Consider the following 19,793-nt stretch of genomic DNA (forward strand, 5'->3'; position numbering starts at 1 on the left):
AACAAAACAGTCCGTGTCACACCAATATATACATAGTCAAATTTAGGAAAAGTGCGCCATAGCAAGGCTTCAATTTCAATAAAACCCGTGGCCATTGCAACACCACATCACCTCGTTTCATTTTGTATGGAGTAATTGATATTCAAGCAAAAACTGTATGTCCCCAGTTGCTTTGATCAACACCGACGTAATACTAGTTAGGACCGCCTTCGTGGTCGAGGGGTTAGAGTCGATGACTTCTAATCCAGTTACCTCTCTGGCGTGGGTTCGATCCCCGGGAAATGCTTTGGTAGTTTAGCACGGAGGAAGGTAGTCTAGTACTGGTGTAACTCTCCAGGAACGATGGTAAGGAAACTACCCGCCTATATGACTGAAATACTGTTGGGAAAAGGCGTAAAATGAAACAAACAAACAAATAATACTAGTTAATGGTATAATTGTTGTGCTAACCTTGATCCCGTCGAAGTTCTGAAATGGGCATACCTAGTTTCAATATTTGGAACTGTTTATTATCAATTCTGAAAAATACTAAAACTTGGCAAAAGACTGCCTAGCTCCATACACGTGTTAATGGCTGTATGATATCGAATGCAGCATTGTTAGAGATTGGGACATTTGTATAAAATATTATACATTACGAAAACAAGATAAGGTTCAACATATTTCATCGACCTTACAACTTAAACCGATATTATTTAATTTACTTGTCGATAAGTATAATGAATTTCAAATTTTCACCATCTTATGTTTAAATGTCGGAATTCTGCAAATACTGGGTGCGTGGACAGTAGGATTCTTGTACTACTCCGCCCAATCAAACCGAGCCTGCAACATTTTCAATTTCGCCCATTTGGGCATTCTTTAGGGATTCAGTTTGTCTATATTTAAAAACTATACAAAATAATTTTGAAAAAAAAATACAGCCCTGGCCCCGTTTTAAAAGTCAGGATTAACAAACCACATATCATTAATGATGAATTTACTTATATAGCCAAAACAAAAAGTCAACTTTTACAGGAAAATTTCTTAAAATAGCTTCAGGTTGACTTCATATTTATACACAAACCTACTTGACGTTGGAAGAATAATATATATTCTGAAAGCATTTTCAATTTGTAAACTTACACATATATTTTAACTCAGTCAAAACGAAACTAATGCCATGAATAAGACCGTCTACGCCATGGAATAAAGTAAGAAAAAGAGGTAGTCTTAATTCAAAAGGTTATCTGCCTCTTGTACAAGGCAAAGACACCTCATATTGCATTTTTTAAGGAAGAATAGACATTTTTAACAAAGTACATAACCGGTATCATTTCCAACCCCATAAAGTAAATAAGGAAACACATATGAGCCGCGTCACGACAAAACCAACATGGTGCGTTTGCAACCAGCATGGATCCAGACCAGCCTGCGCATCCGCACAGTCTGATCAGGATCCATGCTGTTCGCTTACAACTCTATACAAGTAGAGAAACTGATAGCGAACAGCATGGATCCTGATCAGACTGCGCGGATGCGCAGGCTGGTCTGGATCCATGCTGGTCGCAAACCTATTATGTTGGTTTTGTCATGGTGCGGCTCATATGTTATTAGTTATAAGATTTTCGACAAGTTATTTGGCCCGATATGAAATGGTTGTTTTAAAATATAACTTGACCTTTTATTTTAGTTTTGTTTCAGTTTTGTTTCAAGTCTTCACGAACATTTCATTTTTCTTCACATTTTTGTTCTTTGTAAAACACTGACACCAAATATCAATCAGATAAAGTTTATTTCCATGTCATCGTTAAAACCACTCTCACATGGTTGTACAAATACTGTATTACAGTTTTGTTAAACCTAGAAAATGAAAAAAGGATTACACAACGTGCTAAAGAACAAGGCAACATCCATAAAATGTCTGCAGACTACAATTTATAACAACTAATTAACAGAAGAAGTTGTATTTTGGCGTCCCTATTGGCAATGTACTTGTTATACAATAAACTGTAAGTTGTACGTCATGCAGGGGACTAGCAATCGATCGCAGAAAACAACTCACTGATCAATACTGTAAAACTCCGCGTGCATAGGCTGGAAACCGGTGAACTTGCTTATCAATGTGTATAAATGGATAAATGAGGGAAAAAAAATTTTGCTAAACATTTTCAGGTATGTGACCATTTTATTTATTAAATTTCAACTTGATTTATGTATCGGATCGATTACACTGATACAAATGTATTTAGAATTCAATATTCTATATTTCTTATTGATTAGCTAAGTTCCATGTAAAATCAATATGCCTGTTTCTTTTTACAACTTTATTCTACGTCACTGTTACATAATTATTCACATAAAATTAGTGGATTTTTTTATTAAAGCAAACATAATTAATTATTGCATATTAATTGTCTATCTGAAAGCTATTAAGTATCTGTTGATTGAGAGCAGGTGCCTGTGTATGCTTTATGACTTTATACTGTAGTATAATCCGACCTCGTTTTTTACAATAATATCAATGTTCAGCCTTGATTAACCTCATTACATTTTAAGTTTCAAAGACATTAATTTTGGTTGATAATTTCATCAAATATGACAATTACAAATTATCCTAGCCTCAACATTGATTATCATTTTATCTAGTACTTTTGATGCATTTCTCTTTATACCCTGACCTGTCAATGCATTTAAAGGCACAGTATATGCCTAAGAAATCCATTTTTTCTTCAATTCTTTAGATATGTGAAATATGTCTTTAAAATCGATAAGGTGCTTGTTAGATTTTTTACAACTGAATAATGAAGTGCTGAACATGCAGTTATGTGTTGTCAAGGTAGCAAAATGTAAACAAAGTAGTATTTTGACTTCCATTCAAAGTACTTATACCAATGGCCAACATAGCTAAAGATGCAAAAGTTACATATGATAGCATTTCTGAGGCATAATGGGCCTTTAATGAATGAAATAATGCTGTAATATCATTACAAGACCTGATAGTGCAGCCACATTTCATCAGTTTATCTCTTATCCAGCTAATAAAGTATAACTTAAAATTGCTTTCACTGCCCTATATCTATTTGCTTGAATGATGACCAGCTGCCGGACATGACAAAGCGAGGCCTATAGGGAAATATAAAACACATTTTTTGACAAGAAAGATAATCTATTATGAGCACCGGCGTAGAAATTACGTTGATTATGACTCATTGTCTAAAGCAAAGGATATTTTTGTAGTTTTCACAAAAACGTCTCCCTCAGGATGATTTTACTAATGATAAAAAGTACAGGTTGTTGATGTTTTTGTTTATTTAATATTGTTATAGATAAGGCAGACGATACCGGTGTAAATATAGACATCCAAGCTGGAACAAATGACTGTGAACGTGAATGAATCCGAAGGTAACGTCAACAATTTTTGTATATTCTTTTTCTTTTATCATTTTTCTGTTTATTTATTTATTTTGTGCTTATCTTTAATGCATTGTACATGTATATGAGTGTTTTGATGCTGTGCACAAGCAACCCAGCAATACGTTGTCTGTACTTAATACGTGTAGCCACTTGGAAAAGACATTAGGGTATAGCCACCGTTTTACTGACCCTTTTGTTACCTAACTTTTTTTTATTTCCGCAGAAACAATGCTTCGTTATTAACCTTTGCCACTAATATAGAGCAAGACCAGCCTGCACATCCGTGCACTTTGAGCAGGCTCAACATTTACATCATTTCTTCATCCCATTGGTATCCAAATTGACAATACTGGACCGTTCCATCAATGGAAGGTTTCACACTACATTCATGAACTTGAAACTGAGGCAAATGTTTAAATACTTTTGGCGGATTAGTACATTTGTAATTAAGAAGTTTGTTTCAGTATTGTGTGTAGAAGAAGTACAACTATGTATTGAAATTAAGTAAATGTTGTGATGTTGACAGAGATAGTTTTGACGGCGGGAAAACGTGACAGCAAAGCTGTGGTCAGATTGGACAGGCGTCACGTGACAGAAGTTGATAGGGGCAAAGTTCACCATGTGTCCGGGGGTCCGTATAAAGGGTTTCTTATCAACAAGAAGTCACAAAGTATGTTGAAATATATTAATAAATTTATACTTTTTATAATTCTCGGAAAAGAATGTCAGGGTAGACTATATAAAGTTTTCGTCTTGTTCTCTCAAACTTTTGTTCGTCTTTTTAGGTGTTTTTAGCTCGACTATTCGAAGAATATGAGAGCTATTGTAGTCGCCCCGGCGTCGGCGTCGGCCTCAGCGTCCGCGTCGGCGTCTGCGTTGGTTAAAGTTTTTTGTAAAGTCAAATATCTCAATTATTGCTTGAGATATTCAATTGAAACTTACAATACTTATTTATAGTAACAAGGTACATCAGATTGACAAGTTGGATAACTCTACCTACAATATTGACAGAATTATGCCCCTTTTTAACTTAGAAATTTTGGTTAAAGTTTTTTGTAAATTCAAATATCTCAATTATTGCTTGAGATATTCAATTGAAACTTACAATACTTATTTATAGAAACTATGTACATCAGTTTGACAAGTTGGATAACTCTGCCTACAATATTGACAGAATTATGCCCCTTTTTAACTTAGAAATTTTGGTTAAAGTTTTTTTGTAAGTCAAATATCTCAATTAATGCTTGAGATATTCAATTGAATCTTACAATACTTATTTATAGTAATAATGTACATCAGATTGACAAATTGGATAACTCTGCCTACAATATTTACAGAATTATGCCCCTTTATAACTTAGAAATCTTGGTTAAAGTTTTTTTGTAAAGTCAAATATCTCAATTATTGATTGAGATATTCAATTGAAATTTACAATACTTTTTTATAGTAACAATGTACATCAGTTTGCAAAATTGCATATCTCTGTCTGCAATATTTGCAGAATTATTTGCCCCTTTGAAACTTAGAGATTTTGGTTAAAGGTTAAAGGTCTTCAAAGATATTTACTTGAAACTTTACACATGTACTTAGGGTCATAATTTGAGGGTCATAATTGTATGTCACTGACCAAGTTCCATAACTCTATCTTGCATTAAGGCTGATTCATATCCCCTTTTCTACTTAGTCTCTTGGTTAATGTTTAAATGCAAGTTTTACATATCTCAATAACTATAAAAGATATTTATTTAAAACTTCACATATGCATTTAGGGTCAGAATTGTAGGTCACTGACAAAGATCCATAATTCTATCTTGCATTTAGGCTGATTTTTCTTCCCTTTTTCAACTTAAAAAATTCATGGTAAAGTTTTGCTTGTAAGCTGTTATCTCCATAACTACTGAAGGGTTTGTGCCTTTTTTGGGACAATTTTATATTTTATAAAAAAAAATTAGCCCTTTTGTGAACTTAGAATATTTAACATTATTAAGGCTCTTTTACTATCAAGCACTTAGAATAGTCGAGTGTGCTGTCCTACCGACAGCTCTTGTTCATTGTGCAGTTATCATAAACTGACATTTCAGATATATGGTATACAGTTACTTTGTAAAGTCTCTTCCCATGATTGATATTCAACTGTATAGTAGATGTAATCAGAGTCTATCAGAATCAGCCTTTATTAGTGATGTGGGGTCTGCAATGTTTTATACCAACTTTCTTGAGACTTGAAGGTACATGCGTTGATTTATTCTTATAGGAATGGTTTAAAAATGATTGAATGCATATACTCGTATTTTACAGATCTGGAAAATGGTGACCCCGCGGAAGCAAGGCTCGAGTTTCTAGCGTACCTGGTCAACAAGGACCATAACAACGAACCAGTTCAGGACTCCTGGAACCTTCGCTTCTGGTTTAGGGGCAAACCAGATGGTATAACCAAGAAAAGAACTTTCTCCCAGTATTTTCAAGAACTGATGAATCCAGAAAACTTTCCGAAAAGTATGTTATTTTTTCAGGGAATCTTATAAAAAGACACATTCATATTCTTTTTCAAATACAATTTTTGCAAATAATCTTTAATTTTAGACATTAATCCAATATGCAATGTATCAAATTCTCCATAACTACATGTATGTTATTATGTTATAATGTTTATTATGTATATCTGTTAAGTTATTAGAAAATGAAAATTGTATAATGATATCCATTGTTTAAAAGAAGTGTATATCAAATCAATCAATTTCTAATTAAAATTATGTCATTAATAGCTGTATGTATGTATGCATTATTATTATTATTATTATTATTCAAGATTACATGTGTTTTATGAAGAAAGCTATGGTTCTGATGAAGACATATCTGCTGATAAAAAGGGTCGAGCTAGAGGTTGAACAGGTATCAAAACTTCAATCCCCAGAGGCTACCCCGCCCGTCAGTAAGTACCTTTCATGTAATCTTGACCCCCATACCATATCAATATAAATGTAGCAGGTTTAAGAATTCATAGATTAGAAACGCGATGGTTTTAAATAACGATCAGTTGAAGTCATGATTGTTTTGCAAGATTTGAAAACTAATTAACTTGGTGTGTCATGCAATGTTCAAATCGAAATGAAAAAAAGCTTTTACTATTTGCCCCTTATCTATTTTTATTGATACCTAGGTGAATAAAGACATTTGAATTAGACTAATAAAAGAACAATATTCTTATCATTTCCAAATATACACCATTACTCTAAAGCCCCGTGTGTATTTGAGCTAAAATTATTCTGACCTATTAAAGAATTGATGAATTCGATACAAAGATTTACTAAACACTGAGTAAACATGTAAGTCAGAGAGAAAAGACCATGTTTTTGTACGAAACTAATATTGATGGATCTGAATTGTTGAGGCACATACCTTTCAAATTATTATAATAAATAAGTGCTTGCAAAGGTCATTGGGTATATAAAACTTCAGATCAATAGCCTGTAGTTATATAAGAATCAACTTCTAGAATCCTACTATATTTTCAGAAAGTTTTGTAAGCTTGTTTACTCCAGACATCTACCAGTACAACTTTGTACCCGAGATTTCCATGAACACAAAAACTTATCTAACATTCATGATCAAAGCGAAGTGTGACGCCCATATAGCATTGTCAGCAAATTACGGGGAGCTTCATAAGAAGACAATTGAAATTGTGATAGGTGCAGATCATAATACTAGATCAATGATAAAAGATGGTGTAGAGGGAAGTGTAAGGGCTGATGCCTTAACTGCTAACGTTCTTAGTGGTTCTGTAAGTTTTGTTTTGTTTAAGTTAAATAAGGTATAAATGTATGTTGAAACTACTCACGCATTCAGAATAAGAATGATGGCTGAAGACATAAAAACATGTGTTCAATTATTCTTCGGCAGCTTAATGTTGTAAGAATATGTAGTAATTTTTTTGAGGATACCAACTAAATTATCTATAAATACATATTCTAGACAGTTCTCACGTGAAGGACCATGTTTAATCTAACATAATGTAGGGGAATGACCTAGATGACGTATTTGTTGACAATATTGTAAGACTGGTTCTGTTTGTATGTCAAAAGTGTTTTTGAAATCGATTGTAATCACTTTTATAGTCATATTAATCAATCCTTGTTTCAACGCAATGATATCTCCTTTTTCTGCATGTGCAAGAAATGCCAATGCAACGTGATTAATATGCATTGACTGCACGTTTTAATTTTTTTACACCAGCAAAATTGGTATCTTTAATATTTCCAATCTCTTCTCAACTTCTTCTTTGTCCACTGGAAGAGATATGCGTATTCAGTTAGATCTTTTTGGGGGTTGCTCGTTCATGATCATACTTTCACATGTATATTTTGCAGTACAGTCAAGCACCTGTACTTATATTACTTGACAAATACATGTACACAGCTGTTTTGTCTGACCTGAAAATAGTATTCTTTCTGTTTTAGGAGCTGCGTTACTTCTGGATAAGTTGGGGTGATTTCAAGATCGAGGTTGGTAGGGGATCCCATTACGGGGAAGGGAAATTCCTTAAATGGAATCTTCCGGATAATAAACGATTTGATATAACTTCCTTGGCTGTTGCCACTGACAATACGTCACATGGGCAATTTGAATTTGCAGAACTTATGGGTTCGTTCGTTTTTCTTTCACCAATATGGTGTTCATTTTTATATTGATGCAATTTTGCTTCTTTTTTTTTCAATACATTTTTATGTGCATATTTGCAAAAGAAAGTTAAATAACTTCAGAATTTTACGAAGATTAACCCACAATAAAAATAACGCAAAACTGTTCCATAACTAAAGATTTCATTGAGAATACAAGAAAAAATTCCAGAGACACGTGGCTTATGATACATTTTATTCTTAAAGTTCTTTTCACCGATATAATTTTGATATAAGCAGGTTGGCTATATATTGTCTAAAATGGCATAGATCACGCCCCGAGAATGATCATATATACTATAAAGCAAGTAATATTTTCTTAGAGGTAGAAACTGACTTCACCAAAAAGGCAAAGAAGTCCCGTATTCAGAGACAGCTATTGTGGTTGGCAAAAAAGCAAAGAATATTACGTTGTCTTGAAGATGCTTATCCGAATACACAGTCAGTGCAAGATATTTTAGCGTACGTTTACCTGATTTTATACCACATTTCAACATGAACCATTATATTTTAACATATTTTACATCACATTTCAACGTTAAATTTTTTTTGTTTAACATTTCAACACGAATTACATGTTTTTTTTCTTATGTTGAACGGGTTTTAATATAATACTGACCAATACTGTACGGTTAAAAAATCTGGAAAAGGGGAACTCATCCGAGAGCAATGAAAAAAGTTTCAAAAAGAAAATTGCAGACTCATTTCCATTACAGATCTCTCACGCCCCCTAGCACCGGTTATATAATTAAGGTCATATGACGACTTTTCATGTTTTCACTGGTGTAAGAAGACACTATATATATGCCCTTATGTGTATGAATGTATATGTAATGTAACATGATAATTTCACAAAGATGTTTCTCACTCATTTTAATCTAAAATATTCAGTTTAAAAGAAACGAACATAAATTTAGTTATATGACCCGTTTTTTTAAACGTTAAAATCTTAAGGCATTAAATTCATTTGATTTCATCACCAGTAATAAATAAAATGTTCATTTAATTGTATTTTGTTCTAAATTTAGCCATGATTTAATTGTATGATTTTTTTCTCACCTGGTTATCCCGGTCATATATAAATTCGAATAGGCAAAAGCACACACTTAGTTAGAGATTTGTGAAAATTGTATTTTGTTATGGTTTGCAGGCAAACAGCAGGTAGAAATTTGGACTCTGGAAGTTTGGTTATGTTAATGAAGGAGTTGGAGAAGACTCAACATGTTAGAGAGGTGGAGGTAGGGAAATGGTTGAGAATACAACACGAGATTCATCATGGAACAGGTCACGGTATGTCAAAATACAGACATGGTTCTTACTCTAAATATAACATACATTGACACGCTCACTAAACCCCACCTAGGTTTTATGCCCAAACAGTTTAAACGAATGGATGTTATGGCATATTCTCAGATAAAAATGTTTTGTACCTTCTGTGCCGCAAAAGAATAACGATTATAATTCATGTTTCACTCTTTTTTTTTCAGATTTAAAACTTGTAAAGGACCTTCCACAGCTGACCGGTCGAGAACAACCTACAATTGCCATAGTGACGTCATTGTACTGTGAGAAACTTGCCGTTGACGCTATGATAGATGACAAAATAACGTTCGTAAAATATAAAACTGAAGGTGAGATAATGTTTCCTTTTGCTTTTTATGTCCATCTTTCTCAACTATATAACCAAGATAGTATTTGTAGCCGATAAATTTGATTTTTGTATTTAGTAAAACAAAAAAGGACATGAAGTGCTCTGATTTAAAATGGAAAAATTTTACCGTGTCTTTACGGGGCAGTGTTTTAGTGGTGATGCACGCAGTTGTAGTTCGACAGGTCCCGGATCGAAGTTCTTTCGAACTCCCTGCTAATTTCCTTCAGCAAGAAAATTGCCAAAATTCACTTCACCTTGGTGAAATGGACACCAAGGTGGGGAATGCGATATATGCAAATGAAGGTTCATCAGAATATATGTTCACGCATATAACTATGCCATTTATTTTAACCATTCTATGACAAAGGAAAACTGTTAGAGAATATTCTATATTTTCGTTTTTTCAATGTTTTGGTATAATTTATTTATCTGGCCTCAAATTAAACAATATGTTTTACTTTATGTCTTCAGTTCGGCGTAGTTTTGTAGGTAAGCTTTTCTCTTAAAGAAGCACTCAATTGAACTTACATATTCAGTTTTGCTTGTTTGAGAAATGGACATACGATATATGTTCAATGAGGTGCTTCAATTTTGAGTTTTTTCTGCACGATTGGTAGTTAGATATAGGATTCAACCACTGCTTATATCTGTAGAGTGTGTCTTTGTGTTTCCTCAAATTCCCAAAAGTTTGGTACGGTGTCAGTTACATTATTGTTAACCCACGTTCCCCTTATTTTAAATGTCGTCTGCAAATTTTACATTTCTGAACATACGTGTTTTGTCAACTGTCCTCCTGTCATTGTTGATAATAGTCGACTGAAGGAAAAACATCAGTTAGTTTAAAGAAACAAGTTTATATATTGTAAAAATTCTATTTTAATCACTATGTTGTTATAACGTTGATGACGTCATAGGGCGAGCAATGCCATTCTAGATGATGTGTTGTAACATTCATGTAAATATAGAACAAAATATAGAAGTACCCAACAATATAATAAACAGGAAAACTTGTGCTATTATGCCAAAATTCCATTTCATGCTATTTTCCAAATATTTTCATTATACAACTCATGATATATGTCCTCAAATTTTTCTTTAATTACGGAAAAATCTAACTTTCATAGTTATTATCATTAAAATTTATTTCAAACACATGTATTTTCAATTTGTGTGCTTTTATTTTCTTCATTTCTACATATTTCATATAATTAGAAAAACATTATAATCACAATAAAATCACCGTAGTTAATTTGCCTCATATTGGGCCAGAGGTGTGTTTGAAAATGTGTGTAATTTATACGTTGAAATATTTAATTATCATTTGCCTAGTTTGACCTCACATGAGAATAAAATGCTTACAAGCGAGCATTGGTGATATCGCCCTGTTGTCCGTGGTCCTGCGTCGTCATTAAATTTTATTATCAACAATGTTTTTATATAACACCACATCTTCCATTCGGTACATTTTTACAAAACTCAACAAAAATTATCCTCACGTGGCCTTTAACAAAAATGATTTAAATATTTCAATGGCTCAAGTCCAATGCAAGAGCAGGTCATGTGAATTATAAAAATATTTTAAAAATATAGTTAAATATAGGTTTTAGTTTTCATCATTGATCATAGTGTATTTAATAAAAAAAATCATATACATGATTCTCAAAAACTTTTCTACTTACTTAGATGAGCGATGAAGACCCACATGGGTCTTTTGTACAATTTTTGTCACTGCTTTTTTTACATTAACCACTGGTAAAACTGTTTTCACCAAACACATACTTGTTTTGGAACATAAGCAAAGTCTTTTGTTCGCAAAGATAACAATTTTAACAGAAATTTTCTAACAGAAATTTTCAATGCCAGCTAACTGCTGTCTTAACCGCTTTGTTAGCTACTCTGAACTTAAACTTGTATGAATTTTCAACTGGCAAGTGTTAAAAGGGCCATTAAGCTTCAAAAATGTAAATGTTTTAAAGCTGGTTTTCTTTATTTTTGCTGTCCTGTTACAGTTTCCAAAAAGCTACATATTGGCTATCTTCCGATTCTTTTGCGTTATGACCAATTAGTACAGTTTTAGTGATTCGGTATCTTGTATGGAAGGCAAATTCCACTTTTTTTACATTCTGCTACTTTAACCACACATTATTTCACATGCAGCGCTATTTTCGCCATAAGTGTTTTAAGTATCATCAATAAATAGAGGATATTTGTTTAATTTTGTGTATGATCTTCAAAAACAGAATACTACTTTTAAAGCTCACTCGACGAAATAAAAATTCATCTTACACAAAAACAAATAAATATCCTCTATATATAAGGGCTACATATGATCCCTATATAATGTAGATTAAAACTACGATATATGTCAATATGTACATTTATGATCCTTGTCATTTTAAACACTTAAATGTCACTGTGTATATTTAAACTACATGTACCATCTTTACTCTGTTCATAAAGACTACTTCACTTTGTACATTGATACTTAAGATATTTGTCACTATGTACGTTAAAACTAAAAATCATCACTTTGTACATTTATATTGATACTAATGTTACTATGTACATTAAAACTACAGTCCTCACTATGTACACTGATACTAAGATCTTTGTCCCAATGTACATTTAAATTACGATCCTCACTTTGTACATTGATACTAATGTTACTATGTACATTAAAACTACAGTCCTCACTATGTACACTGATACTAAGATCTTTGTCCCAATGTACATTTAAATTACGATCCTCACTATGTACACTGATACTAAGATCTTTGTCCCAATGTACATTTAAATTACGATCCTCACTTTGTACATTGATATTAAGATTTTTTTGTCACTATGTACATAAAAACTACCATCCTCACTTTATACATTGATACTTTTATCTTTGTCACTATGTATATTTAAATAACGATCATCATTATGTACACTGATATTAATATCTTTGTCATTATGTACATTAAAACTACGGTCCCCAGTATTTACATTGCTACTAAGATCTCTGTCACAATGTACATTAAAACTACGATCCTTGTGCCACTATGAACACTACAACATTTGAATCTATATTTTATCATGAACAGGCGAGTCGCAGGTGTACACTATGGGCACCATTGGTAGATTTAAAGTGGTGAGCACAAAACTGTCTCGACATCCTACATCCAACCAGAGTGCGAGGATATCGGCTGAAAACACAATTACCCGGATCTTAGGTATGCTACATAAAAAATGAAAGTTCTACGGTAAAACCTGTATGGTTTTCAATAGTGTCGTTTGTGATATATGTTTTATGTTTAAATTACATAGTGCCATAGTAGAGGTCAAAGGCAAAGCAAATTATGTAAATACATAATAATGATAAATAGCAAGAGGACTGGGCCAAAGTTCTTATAACATAAGCGGTCGGCCCTCCCCCATTTAGAGGATAATCCGTTCAAATAGACAATCCGTTAGTATTAATCTGACAATAATTCTATATGTTGATTACTGTATTTCCAACATGTGTTTATTTTCTATTTCTATTAATTAAACAACAAGGAAAATTGTTTACAAATATTCGAAAAAGCGATATTCAAAAATTAAAATTTACCATCCCCAAAGAGTAATTCCGCCAAAATGTTTGGTTCAACTAAACATTGACATAAATTTTATTCCAGGTTCATTCAACAAAGTAGAGCACGTGTTACTTGTTGGCGTTGCCGGCGGTGTACCCATGCCAAATAATTACGGTCATCATGTTAGGCCAGGGGATGTTGTTGTCTCCATGACAACCGAAAGAAGGGACCCAATGTATCTCCATTGTGCCAGGATCAACCATGATCCAAACAGAAAAGGGTTTATCTACACGACCAGGTCATTTTCCTGTCATAACAAAACCCTTCAAAATGTCTCCATGAGTTTAGAGTCGATCGTTAAAACGGAATGGAGAAAACCTCGGCCTTGGGACATCTATATTGAGGAAGGCCTAATTAACCTAGGAAAACAGGAGACAAGCTTCAGTCGACCGTGTTCCGATAAAAAATTGCGTATTATACGAGGAAATGATGACTCGGGAGTAAGTTTCGAGCACCCACTTCCCTCGATGAAACAAGACATTAAGGGTGGCATTCCAAACATTTGCTACGGAGCCATTGGAAGTGGTAGATTGTTATCGAGAACACCAGCAGCCCGAACAGATTTTGCCATAGAAAATAATATAAGGGCCTACGATTTAGACTTTGAAGCTGTCCTGGAATCTCTCGAAGGCAACAGGAATGAAAGTTTTCTAGTTATCCGAGGTATAAGTGATTATATAGATGGTACGACGAAAGATTGGCAACCATACGCTGCGCTTACCGCCGCTGCTTATATGAAAGCTCTAGTGATGGCTCTATAAAACAGTCTGTGATTTCTATTTCTATTTGTTTATTTATTTGTTGCTTGTTAGAATGGGCAGTGCCTCCTTCCATTATGCATGTGTCATATTATTTATTACGCTTTCAAACTTTCAAAAACCGGCTTCAAGCAAACACACACATGCTTTATTGATTCAACATTTTTTCTAATAACTGTCTTATCTTACCATTTCAATTGTATGGAAATAAAGGCGATACATTTTATTTAAGCAGTTGTTTTCATTTAACTAATTTACCAGTTTTTTTATATAAAACAAGCCATTAATTAAGCCATTTAAGTAAATACCTGTTGATTCGAGTTGCGCAACGGTAGAAAGATTTTACCATATATAATACATGTAATTAGGGTAAGGAATTGAAGTCGATTGATAAAGCCAAATACTTGTTTCATACCGCACTTATTTGTCTTAAACTAATGTGTTCTCGAAAAAAGAAAGAGCGATAAACAGCGAGGATATTCGATAAGTTATGTCACTTATAGGTTTCCGTAGTTTTAACTAACTAAAACGGTTTGTTTCATGTCATTTGCATGTAAATGACTGTATAATACCGTATAAGTGGTTTTTTCTGCGGTGACTTTATTTCTGCGTTTTCTGCGGTCAGTTTCGGCACCGCAGAAATAAAAACCGCAGAATATTTCTCTTACCTGCTACGATATGTATCCTTCATTGTGACCTGTTTCGTCTAAAGTAATAACGACAAACAGATTATAACGGTTAGCGAGTTTTCAAGTTGTATAAAATTGCTGTCGGCTAATTGTATGTAATGTGTGTTTGTAAGGATGTACTTATTGTTAATTATGCTAATTTAAGAATAAAGATATTTTAAACCATTCCAACCCTTATACTGCTAAATAATCGTTGTATACTTTAATTGTCATCTAATACGATACGGTAAACTTATGTCATTTTCATTTAATTAAAGATCATACTACCGGGGTATATTTTTCACACGTTACTTCACGCTGATCAAAGATGTATACCTTTCTATTGTTGCGCATCATATTGGTTTGCAAGCAAACAATATAATTGTTTGTAATTACTATAAAGTTTTGCAGTGACGACGACAAACAAATGCGAACGTGTACATGAAAATATAATAGATAGGGTAATGTGACTTAGACTTTGATAAGACGAGTCGCAGAACTTAAATCATGTTTTGTCCAAAGAATGTCCCGCAGAAATAAAGTCCGCAGAAATAAAAACATGCCAAAATTTAGAAAAACCGCAGAATTTGGAGCCCGCAGAAAAAACCACTTATACGGTATTGCAATTCGAAATACATGCAGTCATATACATTGACTAATTAACTGACCATATTGTACAATGGACAACACACTGGGCTTGATATACATGTAGTTGCAACGCATATATATAATGAATTGTGTGGCGTATATGGACCTTAGATCATTTCAAAGCGCACAATCTGCAAGTTGATCAAAGCTTTTAAAGCTGGAAAATTGTCAAAAATCATTACCGTTCAGGTAGATCTACAACCTCGGTTACCTTGATGTAGTAAATGTTATATTAGAGCAGGATGCAAGAATGTCAGTAAAGAAAATAATTTAGGAGGCAGTATTCATTTATTTCTGACCAAGCTTTTGGGTCTAAGAAATGTTTACGCTACGTGTAAAAGAAACAGTGCCTTAAGTTTGCCAAAGAACTTCTGAAAACATAGAACGACTGTGATAGTATTGCTGACAGGTGATTAACTTGGGTGCATATATATGTTTTAACCCCAAATAAGGGCCGATAACAAACAGAAGTTGCGAAAAGATCAAAAACTGACCTGCGAAAAATTGTTAGACTGTTAAGTCTTTCTTGGCGTCTGAAAATGTAAAAATTGTAAACCATCCGCCTTTTCTCCTAAATTACATGTGAGTTCCTGCAACTTTTTTCTGTTTCCCAGGCTTAAACAAATACTTTCTGACAACAGACATACGCCCAGGAGTTCTCAACGCAATTAATCAGTGTCTGCGACAAAGTCAAAAAGGCACATTATTTTTCAACTTTTTGAAGCTTGGCAGAGAGATATCAAAAATGCATTTTTAGATACTTTGAAGGTTTGAAACAGAAAATATTTTTAGGATTGAAATGTAGCAGTTACAAAATTTGAACCAAGTGCTAGAACTTTTTGTATGACCCTCGTACATAAATATTGAATGACGTCATAAAAGTAATCTTTTATACTAATATAAGTCCTTTGATCGCGGTATTGCCTCGGTATGAAACTTAAGCTTTATTAATGCTATTTTTTTAGCTTCCCTCTCTAAAGGTTTACTTTTCACGTAAATAAACATTACGATTATATGGCTACTGGGTAGATGAAGTAAAAAAAAAATTGTTCCCAGGAATGGAAAAGAATTCGAGTTACGTGTACATGTATTCAAAAAATACGACTTATCGGACGAGGAAAAAGTACAGTTGTACTTTTAACAAAAACAATTCATATTCAAATGTGGAAAGAATGTAAGAACAAAAGAAATCACAAACTGCGGATGTGATGTAAAAAATTATACACATAAAAGTTCCTTTGTACTTTCACTCTAATCTGTCTAAATATTACCCGAAATACATTTTTGTATATTTCTATATTTCTCCTCTATGACAACACTATTTCTCATTTCTGATATTAAATAATTTATAAAATAATAATGACTAATACATGTATATAAAAGTATTATTTACTTCGTGGAACTATCGAATAATTTTATTGTAATAATAGTTTAATTTTACAAAGTAGCTGATATATTGTCCTGAGTTTGAACTACCGGTATTATTGATCTGGACAACGTGACATAAGTTGTGCACGTGTGCATAAGTATATAGTCGCTAACAATACATCTGGAATACTTACAAATTGCAACATTTACGCAAATTTACAAAAATGTCAAAGATCTTGCAAATATGAACAAGAGGACTGCTTCAAAACAGTCTTCCCTACAAGGAATATAATATTATTTCAGTGCCATAATATATGCAAAGTATTTGATATGTGATCGAGTGGTTAAGGTCACTTGCCCCTTACCTCTGCAGGTACGTACCTATAGTCAAGGATTTTGGATTTTGGGAGATTTTTTTTTTTGATGCGTTTTATTTAAGGTCGCCGCCAGAAAGCCCATATGGGCGACCGTACACTCAAGTCGGGCCATCCTAGAGCGTCCCGCCGAGTATACAGCTTACAACTATATGTAGCTTACGCGCGAGCTGAAAACGATGGCTGTAATGCCGTATACGGCGTTTTCCAAGCCACGCGGAAATCTCAAGACCTAGAGTTTTGTGCATTATTAAGGCTCCCACGTTTACAACCACACGATTGTTAAGAACCGAACGGTGGTACTTCTATGTTCTATACTACTCGCCAGATGATGACTCACTTTCTATTTTAATACATGTACAAATAAACAAATAAATAATGTTCAGGGCTCATCACGATTGTGTCGGCACACATTTATTGCATTGTATCCCCATTTCTCTCTTTTGAAAGATCGAAGGAAAAAATACTTTACAAAAAATGTATTTTGTCACGAGCGATTGTTGCACGGCAATGTTGTGTGGAAGGTTGTAAACATCCATTTTCCGTTTTTGACTTTGGAATAAACTAATTAGAATTGATAAAATCCATGATTACAGGCAATGATCAAGATATTTTGATTAAACGGTAAAAAATATCGTAAACGTTTACGAATGAAAATCGAAACGAATCCGTTTAAACGTGTAAATGCATTATATTGCTGTAAAGAACAACCTCCAAACTGATACAATTTCTAATTCGAAACGGATCACTCAAAAAGAGTTTCCACGGTTGGCACCAGAATATGTTCATTTTATTAAACTTTATATTGGGAAAGAACAAATCGCCGATCCCAAAACACGACCATACCACGCTGAAATCTAAAGGCTGAATACGTTGACTGTAATACCGTATACAGCTTAGGACGTACATGTATATAGCTTATGCCTGAGCTTAATACACCGACTGTAATAACATACAGAGTTTACATCTAATGCTGTATACGCCAAGATCCTGCAAATCACTGTATATAGCTCATTTTTGTAAGATGGTCAAGTAGATAATTGAGCCGCGTCACGACAAAACAAACATAGTGCGTTTGCGACCAGCATGGATCCAGACCAGCCTGCGCATCCACGCAGTCTGATCAGGATCCATGCTGTTTGCCTACAGACCCTATTACAAGTAGAGAAACTGAAAGCGAACAGCATGGATCCTGATCAGACTGCGCAGATGCGCAGGCTGGTCTGGATCCATGCTGGTCGCAAACGCACTATGTTGGTTTTGTCGTGACACGGCTCAATTATCATCGCTCTTTTGTCCAGACTACGGCCACTTCAACCACGACTATGACAACGACTACGATTTTAACGAGCTCGGCTTCGACAAAGACAATTTCGGTCATGTACACTACGCCAACTATGACTTAATAACTACGAGTACACCAGTGACTGCGACCACTTACACAACTTCTATATGTACGCTGTATACGCAACGCGAATACATCTCATCGTAATATATACCGTATACGTCCGCAATAAACGTATACGGCTAGCGTGTAAGGTATATACTATATACATATACGGTGCAACAAAGCTCAAACGCTAGGTTGCTAAGCTTAGGTGCCCGATCGTGTCCGTCGTGTGACCTTTACAGTGTGTCATTTTGACTTAAACAAAACAAACTAACTAAACATTAAAATTTACTAAAAAATGCTTTTGAAACGCATTAACCGCGCGAATCTATTTCTCTTCATTTATATTTGAAATACCAAATGTACTTTTTAGAACGAATTTGTGTATTATAAACTGGTAAAGCAGGATGCTGACAAGATGTACGGAAGAATATTGTCAAAAACTTCATATTAAAATGGGTCAGGCTAAATTTTCCAAAACATCCCGCCAGGTACTCAGAGACCTGTATGACTAACAAGTTTGCTGTTTTTTTCTGATCATCATTTTCACTATTTAAGGTGTAAACAGAGGTAAAAGTATGTATACAGTATAGGTATAAATTGTTTAGTACAAAAATAATGTCACATGAAACAAGATATACTGTATATACATGAGTAGTTCCAAATATATGAATTATGCATGAAAGTAAACCACAACTGAAGGGCTTATATGATATTTAAATCATCAATGAATCATTGCACGTGAAAACAGCGTCATATCGGCATTGTGAATACTTAAAGTACACACAAAATTATCTTAAAATAACAACAATATACATTATAAAGATTTTGCGTATTATAAAGGGAATAATTATCCACTTATAATTGTACAAATTTAGCAATTATCTACTCATTTCCTGTATTGAATATCACTTAATATTTAATTAGTCAGTAATATACAGTCAGAACGCTCTTATCTATACATCATGTAGATAAGATATATAATTATAAAGTGGCGACCGTACATCCGTTTGTGCGAGAATACTGAAGCTTAGTCGCTCACCTCTATCTTATTCTATGTACATTAAAACAGACAAACGGACAGACATATGTGATTTATATACACGTATATAATTGTCCAATTTATCCAAGGAGCTTTATTCATACCAATAATCAATCATTCGTAACTACGTGCCCTATAACAATAACAACAACAGCAAAACCACCACCACCAACAACAATGTTTATTATACCTGGCAATGTCTGCC

At 33.8% G+C, this 19,793-nt stretch overlaps 1 protein-coding gene across 2 annotated transcripts; it reads left to right on the top strand.

The window, feature by feature from the left end:
- Positions 1-1,923: 1,923 nt before the first annotated feature.
- Positions 1,924-14,313, top strand: LOC132737025 (uncharacterized). Of its 2 annotated transcripts, XM_060724255.1 has the most exons (13): positions 1,924-2,154; positions 3,309-3,384; positions 3,923-4,066; positions 5,695-5,892; positions 6,206-6,328; positions 6,912-7,177; positions 7,854-8,037; positions 8,396-8,534; positions 9,223-9,362; positions 9,560-9,703; positions 10,195-10,212; positions 12,810-12,938; positions 13,383-14,313. In XM_060724255.1, the coding sequence occupies exons 2-13, from the start codon at positions 3,357-3,359 to the stop codon at positions 14,099-14,101; spliced, it is 2,232 nt and encodes a 743-aa protein (XP_060580238.1). In that variant the 5' UTR covers positions 1,924-2,154; positions 3,309-3,356; the 3' UTR covers positions 14,102-14,313. The 2 variants fall into 2 exon arrangements, with proteins under 2 accessions (XP_060580238.1, XP_060580239.1); XM_060724256.1 differs by lacking the exon at positions 10,195-10,212.
- Positions 14,314-19,793: the final 5,480 nt, after the last annotated feature.

Source organism: Ruditapes philippinarum, unplaced genomic scaffold, assembly GCF_026571515.1.
Source record: "Ruditapes philippinarum isolate M1 unplaced genomic scaffold, ASM2657151v2 ctg1175_1_1_1_1, whole genome shotgun sequence".
NCBI lineage: Eukaryota > Metazoa > Mollusca > Bivalvia > Venerida > Veneridae > Ruditapes > Ruditapes philippinarum.